This window comes from Dendrobium catenatum, unplaced genomic scaffold (assembly GCF_001605985.2).
Source record: "Dendrobium catenatum unplaced genomic scaffold, ASM160598v2 fragScaff_scaffold_621, whole genome shotgun sequence".
Classification (NCBI taxonomy): Eukaryota; Viridiplantae; Streptophyta; class Magnoliopsida; order Asparagales; family Orchidaceae; genus Dendrobium; species Dendrobium catenatum.
The window spans coordinates 29980716-29991173 of NW_021319083.1; the positions used below are offsets into that span (position 1 = coordinate 29980716).

At 32.3% G+C, this 10458-nt stretch overlaps 1 protein-coding gene across 1 annotated transcript; it reads left to right on the top strand.

Annotated features, from left to right (window-relative positions):
* The first annotated feature begins 3970 nt into the window (after nucleotides 1-3970).
* On the top strand, nucleotides 3971-4408 carry LOC110108132 (putative calcium-binding protein CML19). Its single transcript, XM_020838670.1, has one exon. It carries the CDS (start codon nucleotides 3971-3973, stop codon nucleotides 4406-4408), a length of 438 nt encoding a protein of 145 aa, XP_020694329.1.
* The last annotated feature ends 6050 nt before the right edge of the window (nucleotides 4409-10458 follow it).

The following is a 10458-nucleotide window of genomic DNA, read 5'->3' on the forward strand; positions in this document are numbered from 1 at the left end:
TGCTAAAAAAAGTGCCAAGGCTAATAGGTCTGAAATCATTCCAATTATCACCCCCCCCCTCTTTTATAAGAATGAGGATAATATTAGTGGAAGAAATAATTTAGGATAAGATTTCCCTGAAAGGAAATCTTTCACAGCTTCAATCACATCTAACTTGACAATATCCCAAGTTTTTTGAAAATTTTTGGTCGTAAAACCATCAGGGCCTGCAACCGCATCACCATTCAAGCCATTAATAACATTGAAAATCTCAATTTCAGAAGGAATTTGACAAAGTAAGTTGTTGCCATCATCATTTATAAGTTGAGGAATAACATGAGGATTACTTATAGGACAAGTCCGACTTTGGCTATTAAAGATATTCATGAAATGATCAACTCTAGACCTACAAATCAATTCATCCGACTAAATCAAGCTACCATCATTATTAACAATTTTGTGAATCTGATTCTTAATTCTATTCTTATTGGCCAAGGCATGGAAGAATTTAGCATTCCTAATACCTTCCATAACAAATTTAGCATTAGAATTTTGCCTCCAAAAAGTTTCTTCATGGAGCTGCAACTAAAAGAGATAATCCTTGGCAAGGTTAAGGCAATTAAGATTATAAAAATTAGAATTACCCAAGTAATTGCTGTCCAAATCATTAACCTTAATCTCAACTTCTTTAATATTAGAGAAGATATTTTTAAAAACAATTTTGTTCCACCATCTCAAACATTGCTTAAGTCTACTCATCTTAGCCCATAAATTAAGCATGCTAGTGATGTTATTATCAGGATAAATAGGAGAACTCCAATTAGTAATGACCACATTCATAAAATCCTCAAGGGAAAGCCACATGTTCTGAAATCTAAAAGCATAATAACCAGTATGACAATTATCATTAATTTTCAAAAGAAGAGGAGCATGATCGGAAAGCGTTCTACTTAAATGTTCAACATTAGACATAGCTATATCAGCAAGCCATTCATTATTAAACAGGATCTTGTCAAGTCTTTGTCATAAATTAGCTCTATTCCAAGTAAAAGGACTCCCAGAAAAATCAATATCATTTAAAATGCAATAGTTAATCATAGAGTTAAAGTCTTCAATAGCTTTAGGATTGGGAGGATTTCCCCCCACTGTTTTCGAAGCATTAGAAATGATATTAAAATTACCTCCCACACACCAAGGGCCATTAATAGTAGAAGCAAAGTTAATTAATTGATCCCTAAGAGTAGTACGGTTCAATCTAGTACCAGAAGCATATACAAAAGATGCATGACATCTAACATTAAATAAGCTAATTTGCGAGTGAACAACTTGAGGTAAATCAAAGATAATATTTAAAGATATGGCAAAGTTCCACATAATCCAAATTTTATTAGAACAATTAGCAGAATACAACCCAAAGCAGTAGTAGTAGAAGCAATTTTATCGTTAGAAATGAAAGGTTCAATTAAAACCAAAAGATGAATATTATGAACTCTACAGAGATTTCAGACTCTAATTTTAGAGTCCTTACCTCCAATGCCCCTCACATTCTAAATGAGATCCTTAATCATTGCAATCTTTTGAGGAAGTTTGAGCTCTGGTGGATCTAGGAGTAATAGGTAAAAGATTTTTAGTATGCTTACCTTTCTTTTTACCAACCTTAGTGAAACTGTCCTCATCAAAACTTTTTTGAGCATCTTTATCATGATTGTAAGATGAGGTAGTTTCCTGATTCATATTTATATTGTCAAAAGAAGAAGAGGGTGGAATAAATTCACTTTCTTCTCAAGCCTCATTAGAATCGATCCTATTACCCACAAATTCAGTGTCCTTCAAACCTTTTCCTTTGGAGTTGGAGAGCAAACAAGGTTTAGTAATATTAGGATTTTTCATATGATTAAATCTAGAATCAATAGAAACAAAAATATTAGGGTCATTTTCAATCTCATTGTTCATAATATGCAAATTTTTTCCATCCTTTTCATTTAAAACTTCCACACTAATTTCTTGAACATCATCCGCAGAAGGCCTAACATTTTCTAAGTTTTCATCAGCAGGATTTTCCAAAACATTTCCTAAGTTATCATCAGCAGATAGCGGTTCCACCTGATCCACTTGGATCACTTCATTGTTATCAACCAAAGGCACATATATTTTTTTTTTCAGTGGATCCAGGCTTCCCACTAATCATAATAGTATAATTTTTTAAATTCGAGTGAAGTTTAAAACATTCATTTTGAGCATGGCCGTGTATCTTATAGTGAGAACAGAAATCTGGAACTTTTTCAAACTCAGCTTTTTGAAAGTAACCGAAAGCTTTGGATCCAACCCACACTTCATTGGGATGTTTTTTGGAAATATCAACCTCAACTAGAACTCTAGCCACAGAAGGCCGAGTTCGAGAAGTAGTAGCCTGGTCTGTCTAGAGAGGTCTCCCAAAAATTGAACCCAATGCATGCAGGACTTTCGGGTTAAAGAAATGAAGGCGCAAATTCAGAAAAAATATCCAGATAAGAACTATAAGCGATTCTTTCTTAATATTGAAAAAATGTATCCATTTCAAAATCCGCATTTGACAGTTAAAGATGAAATAAGAACGCCTAGAAAAAAACTCTACTATAGTCAAGATCGTTTGATAACTGTATAGCAACATGCCGAGAATCGAGTAATCCAACCGAATAAAAACCTGTAAGTTTCAAAGTAGCAAAAAAATGGCGTATAACATCCAGATTAGGTCTACGTAATCCAAATTTTTGGACCAGCATAAATTGAAAAGGAGAAGCTAATTTTAGGACTTCATCATGAGATAAAAGAACAGTCGGAACCCCATTGAAAATCATTGAGTTAAAGAAGGAAGAGAATCACCTGCAGATGAGCTACTAGAGAGTACCTCTTTGAACAAACACAATCAAGAAGGAGATTTAGAACCATTGCCATCTAGATTAAAGAAGCCTTTATTCTTATTCAGTATAGGCTCAGTACCATTTCCCCACGGAGTAGAGGAAGAAGCTCCCGCCATACGAAACTTGCCCAAAAGGGGCAAGGATCCCAGAGAGGGAAGCCAAAACACACAGATCTCAAGACAGAAAGCAAAAAAAACGAGAGGAGACAGTGGGAAAAATGACCGGAAGGAAGGATCGGGGAGGAAACCCTAAATCGCCAGAGACGGCACGCTTGGGCAAGCCATGATAAATTTTTTCAAGCCCTACACTTACTTCTTTTACAACTAGTGAGAAGATTACTTTGTCTTTTTTTTTTTTAATAAATAAAAATAAATAAATAATGAATTAAAAACAATTGAATCATTCAATTTATCTAATAACCATCTAATATATATATATATATATATATATATTTTGTTTGGAATGAAATTTCTATTTATTAGGACAACACTAATACTATATACTTAGAGAAATCTCCAATGCATTACTCACTAACAGAAGACATTAAAATTTGAATTTAAAGGTCTTAAGACTTCAATTTCTTGCTAACTTAAATATTATATTCAGCCATCATCAGAGACTTCTGATTTAATTAACATTAATTTTGTCAGCTCACCTCAATTAAAAATATATATTCAAGCATATTTAAATTACATATAATTATTTTAGTGTGATACTTCGGTGACTCATTCCACTTAAAAATTCAATTGAATCAAAATAATTTTAAGAAATATTTCCGTGAGAGACAAATTAAAGAATTTCTCCACCATCGATCGGTGCACATAGCTTTACCCTTTCAACTTTGAGCAAACATAAACTGACCGTCAGAATAAATTTTAGAGTTCAATAGAAAGCAACATTTTTACATCACAAGCAATTGCACAAATATTTGAAACATTAAAAGAAAGTTCTACTACTTACCACTATATATATACAAATTAACCAAAGCAAATTCATTCATACTTGAGATTAAACATTCAACGTTATCATCATCATCTTCTTCTTCTTCTTCTTCTTCTTCTTCTTTCTCTTCAAGTTCTAAAACGAAAAATATGACTTCCATTTCGTTTGCAAGTGGCCGGGAAGAGATGGAGCGCCTCTTTAGTAAATTTGATATGAATTGCCATGGTAAAATTTCTGTGTCTGAGCTTCAGCTTCTTATGAGGGCAATTGGAGAGGAGGTTAGCTGCGAGGATATGGAAACTCTACTTCAATTTGCAGACTCTGATGGTGATGCTTTGCTTGGCGTCGATGATTTCATGAGATTAGTAGGAGTGGAAAATAGTACGGAGGAAGATTTGATGGAGGCCTTCAAGTTGTATGGAGTGGATGGACAAGATTGCATTACAGCAAGTAGTCTTAAGAGGATGCTTAGTCGTTTGGGTGCATCAAGTGCAATCGAAAATTGTGAAACTATGATTTGCCAATTTGATCTTAATGGAGATGGTGTTCTTTGCTTTGAAGAGTTCAAAGCCATGATGTTACTGTAACTAGGTTTGCGTGCTTGTCTTGATGCAAGGTTGAAAAGTTATTGCGGGAACTTGCATGTACCATTGTCTTGTAAATTGATATACTTGGCTTGTTAAAGAAATTCTTTGATTTTACCATTTTAGGTATCATATTTTGAATTCAAAATTATTCGATGGAAGATGATCCTATGCTATGGTTTCTCTTGATATTGTGAGCACATTTCCCATATTTTGAACCAAGAACCATGTGTGATGAGTCAATTTGTAATGCTGTTGTTTCAGATGTAGTTTGTCTTTCACTTTAAGGAATTGTTACTTTGTTGATTTTGGAGAACACATCTCTCCACCTCACCTTTCTCTATTTATTCAACAACCCCTGGCTCCAGATCAACCAACATGAATACTTTTTTTTGCTCAACATTAGAAACAATTTTCCATCATCACCTTGTCTTAGAATTGTGCGACTAGTTTCTACTGCTACACAGAATTTGATGTACGCACCTAAATAACATACCATTGTCAGCTTACAGAAATTTAATATTGACAGCTAACGAACAAGCAAGAGCACCTGTAAGCCCTTCAAAATTCTAAGTGAGCTCATTCTTGGATTGTTGAGTCTCAAATAACTTAAAAAAAAAAAAAAGAGTTTTCTGACGTTTAAAAATGAGAGCATTTATACAGTTCTATCTTCCCCGCATTTTGAATACTGCAGCTGAAGGTGAAAGCACAGTTGTTTGTCAATTTTCTTTTACAACAATAATGTTCAAAATTAAACATAAGTAAACTTATTGTTTCCAGGCTATTGCAGTATATAATCCATTCAATTATGCTTATATAATCTAGTCCTGTTTAAATAAATAAAAAAAAAAAAAAACATAGGACTAATGCATTCACTTTAGGGCTGCATTGCATATTGAAGGGTTATTAACGCTTATATTTGTTACTGAAATATTCTAACTTTAGAAATTCTGTTTACAAACTTTATCAATGCATTTTCCTATACATCAGTTAACTGCTAAGAGTTCGGCTAAACAATTATTCTCAGGAAGAAGCCAACAATATTTCATAGATAACTGCTCATTAAAAACTTTCATAGTAACCATAGAGAACTCGTCACAGGAACAACAATAAAAAGCTCTTTAACAACAAGAAATATCACAAAAAAAGTTTAACAATGATTTGAGTAAGTCTTGTTGGCGACGACAGACATTTGCCTTATCGGTGACAATGAATGTTGACCCTTTTAGTAATTATTATTATGGGCATCACCAATGATGGTGATGGTAATAGTGGCAATGACAGATGTTGGTTTTATTAGAGATGGTGGATGTAAGCTTGGTTTACTATGGTGGCCATTAACTTTATTGTTGATGGTGGGCATTAGCTTTGTTGACAACATTAGATATCAATCTTATTGGCAATGATAGATATTGGCTCTGTCGGTGATGGTTTGTGGCGGCCTTTTTGGTGACAAAGAATATTGATGTTATTGGCAACATTGAGCATCATCATTAGCAAGTAGAGCTTTAAGACTCTTTTGTATTCCCAAACTCTCTCATTTAGGCTCTTCTTGGGGCCTCTTATAGGCCTCTTATATGATCAATCTTTATTTACGGGGACAAAATATAACACACCTTAGTAAATAAAGGGCTTTGTGTCTGTTTGATTGAAAAATGTGTTTTTGAAAAAGTATTAATTTTCTTTGGGAATAATTTTAATTTTAATTCTAAAATCAAGCATCCATTAATGATAATATATCACCTCGAAAGGTGAAAATAAAATCCCTTAATGAGTTTAGATTTAGGATTATAAATTTGATCCTAAATATCATATCCAAATTTGGGAGAGAACTACATATGATCCCAAAGGATCAAAATGGTGTTCAATAAAATATTTAGCTATGATAATTTGGATATGGCATCATTAATTTTGTACTCGAATTCACAATAATGATTGACATGTATCATCGGAGAAAGAAAATATCGTTTATTGTCTATTATTTGAATACAATAGTAATGATCACTATTTTTTGTTTGAATTCCCAAAGATAATTAATTGAAGGTTTTGAAAACTTGATTTTGAAAATTAGGTCTAGGTTTCTAAATCTCCTATGAGTGCAAGCCCTCGTAATTAATTACATCGTATGAAATTAAAATTTCCTACGAATACTCTCGATTAAAATAGCGGTATAAAATTTTATTTAAGAGTTTGAAGTTTGATGTCAAAGGAAGTAAAGATTGGAAATTTCAAGTGGGATTGGATCAAGATTAAGCATTTATTTTGGGAGTCAAAGGCGGAAGGGTAGGGAGTGTTTTAAGATTCTGAAATGATTCAGAAAACACTCCAGCCTAGCCTATGTGTTAGGCTTCAATTTGATTGAAAGATATGTTTATTTTAATAGTCAATTTTATTAGAAATTTAGGATTCAATTCCGGGAGGTTGAGATCTTATAGCCCGAGCTTCCCTCAGAACCTAAGTCTAAATTGCGCACTTAAAAGTGACCCGAACCTAGCTAATAAAGTGCAAATCTGGACTTACCCCGGCCTGGATTGGGAAGCCAGCTAAACCACCTAAGCGCTTTTAAAAAAAAATATGTATCCGATCTTTTATGAAATAATGGTTATGGATGTCGATTAGATTAAGTTTGAGGTGAGCGGGGCCGACATCTAGAACGGATCCTAATTTGCCCCTTTTGACTTATGTTGGGTATTTGATGTCTAAATACATGCATCTAAGTATTAGACTTTTTTTAAATTTGTTACTAATACGATGCATGTTAGTCGACTCGATTAAATGCATGAATCAATATGTAGCAGTTTAAAAATTTTTACTTAGAAAATAGGTTTTTCCCTAGAGATTTCACAACATCCTCTTGACAGATCGGCACCCTCATATGCCAGGTGGTATGCTAGAACCCGCAGGCGGGGAGATGCCTAACAAGGTAGAGAAAGTATAATATGATGCATGAAAAACCCTCGGAGAGTCCGAGCTTACTTTTTAAGACCAATTAGAGTTTCTATCTTATCTTAAAATTTTATTTAATTAAGGTAGAAACATTTTGACAAGTCCTTAAGAGTCTACAACCGTACTGCAGGTCCAATCAAAAACGGCATGCAAGTAAAAAGACTAGAAAAATAGGTATTTCTACTGCGCAATCAAATAAAAAAATCAACTAAATTTATTATTCAAATTGAAAGTCCGTAGGCCCTTTTAATATTACATCCCATAATTTGTAGAAAAGTAAAGTGGCCTGGCACCACTGACAATAACTCGAATTTCTAATCCAGAGATTCAATTGACTTTGAGATTTGGGATTCTTCTCATTATCCACTTCTTCATCTTCTCACGAACATCTTGATTTGTCGGTTCTGGATATCCAAATGAAAAGAAACTCCCCCCTTAAAAGGGGTGTTATATTTCCTCTTTGGATATTTGAAAAGTATCCTAATTTGACTTCCAAATGGAAGAAGAAACTCCCCTTTAGGGTTGTCTTCTCCTAATTAAAATTCAAGTTGGATATTAACATTATAAACTCAAATCACCTCACAAATTTACAACCATATTATAATCAAATTACATTAATCAAAATTGGAAAATCTAGACTTGATCCTGCAAGGTTATCATAATAATCAACAGTTGTATATTCAATCCCAAGCAGTTATTATTTGAAAATTTGAAATGCATAATTTTAGCCACACTTGGCCATGCTCTTTTTAATTTAAAGGGGATCTTTTAACATCTTCTAAAGAACCTGTGCAAAGCATGATAATGTATTTTTTATTTAATGCCCCCTTTAATTTCAATGCCCTCTATGGGCATGGCCACCTGCATAAGATTGAGTCAGTATAAATCATCCCTAACCTAGGGGTAAATCTAGCGCACAAGAAATCATAGTACAAAGTGCTGTAAGCGAGTAAGTAAATAAACACATCAACTCTAAACTAGCAAACAACATGCAATGAAAGCCACGAAAAACACGGCACACAGCGGAAAAGTAAACATCGGCCTAGCCTAAAACTAGAGTTGGTTGTCCTAACAAAACCCTCTAAAGTGTGTGTGAGGTGGGCTATGTGATTTTGATATGTCCTAAATAGGATTATTAGTTAAAGTTATTTGATGTTTTGATTGATTGAAAGGCTTAAGGGAAAATTTAGTTAAACTATAAATATTAATGATTTGAATTTGTTTTTAAAATTTATTTAATTATTTGTTGAATACCACCCTTGTTTCTCACCGAGGCTGTGAAGTTTATTTCACCTTCAATGGGACTAACTTAATAGTCTCGTTAGCCTAGGTTACAAGTGGTACCTGTTATGATTAAATGGCTTAAGTTAATTAGTGTTTGAAAGCTTATAAAATTTAATCAAAATTTATTGATTTCTGGTTTTTAATATTTCATTAATTTAAGTTTGCCATTAATCGGTTTGTGGCAATGTGCCACCAGGCTCGAGGAATAAAGCCTCCTTAGGACACGTAGCCCTTCTACCTGGAGTAGTCCAGCCGATAAACCAAAGTAATGTGGTTGAATTAGAGATTTTAAATGGTTAAGTAATTAATGATTAATCTACTTTAAGGTTTAACACCCCTTAGAATCCATTGGTGGCGTTGTGCCACCAGGCTCGAGGAACAAACCTCCTTAGGACACCTAGTTCCGTAGCCTGGAGTAATCCAGCCAATAAACTTCATCTTTAGAATGGTTGTTTTGTCTTAAAAGGTTTGTTGAGTGTTTTAAGCATTAACTTAATATTTTCTAGAGTTTGAAATCAAATATTGAATTTTGGAATTTTTTGGATTATTTTAATCATTTAATTAAAGGGGCAAAAATTAACTTTTTAATTAAGAGTGTTTTCTAGAAGATTAATATTTTATTAAAATAGTAGACCTTAATACAATCAGTTATACAATAAGTACGTTGAAATTAGATTTTTCTATATTTAGTTATGAAGGTTCGAAGTTTTAAGTTGATTTCGACATAAGTTTGACCGATTTGTTGACTTCTTAGACTTAATGGTTTTCTGGGATTTAAATATTTTTAATAAATATTAGACATTATTATGAGTTTAATTCAATTGAGTTTTACTTATTTAGATTTTTCTTGAATTAGTTATGAATTTTAAAAGTTTGAGTATTTATTAGAATTTTCTAAATTGTTTAATTAGAGGGATTTTATTGATTTTGCTCCAAATGAATTCCAAACTCATTGAAATCAACTCAAATCGTCAGTAATGACCTAAGGAGTGATTTCCAAGTGTTTAAGAATTTTTTTGGAATTTATAATTATTATTAATTAATTATTTTAATTAAATATTAAATTTCACTTAAAATTAAATTAAGCTTTAATTTACTTTCAAATTAAATTTGTTTTAATTTTAGTTGATTAAGGCTTCAGTTTTGGTCAATTAGAGTGGTTGTTTGTACTTTTTGGGTTTAAATTTGATTTATTATAATTTCTGGAAGGTTTAGAGACTTAATTATTGAATTAATTAATTAAATATTTTAATTATTCCTAAAATCAGAGAAAATGTCTCTAAGGGCTAAAAATGTCACTATGTTTGAAGTGTTTAAATTTCAAGTTCAAGTGAGGTGTATCATAATCACCATAAATTTTTAAGTTTTCTAATCAAAGTCCTTAATTTTTATCCTTAATGAAGTCACTAAGTCAATTAGGTTCGAATCAAGGTTTGGCTAACCCTTGGACTTAGCATAAGTATGCACATACACATAAGCATAATCAATTCCAAATCTAGGAGAGCCTAGGTGAGTGTGTGTACCTATACTTGCAAATCAAATGATAACTTAAATATTTAATAATTTGATTAGTGACCAATTACGAATTATCCACTAACCATCCCCATTAATTTCATTCAATCATGTCTAATCTAAGTTTAAAATCTCAATGGATCTCCCAGGGGTAAGGATTTAAATTAATATAATTTTAAAATAGGTTTTAAAATATATGTATATAAAGACGAACCTATATAAAAATATATATTTTAAAATAAGATAATTAAAATAATATATTATAAAATTTTATTTTAAAATATCAATGAGAGATCCTCTATTTTTTTTTT

Coding starts and splice junctions, on each gene's coding strand:
- LOC110108132 (XM_020838670.1), top strand. CDS start 3,971: ATGACTTCCATTTCGTTTGCAAGTGGCCGGGAAGAGATGGAGCGCCTC.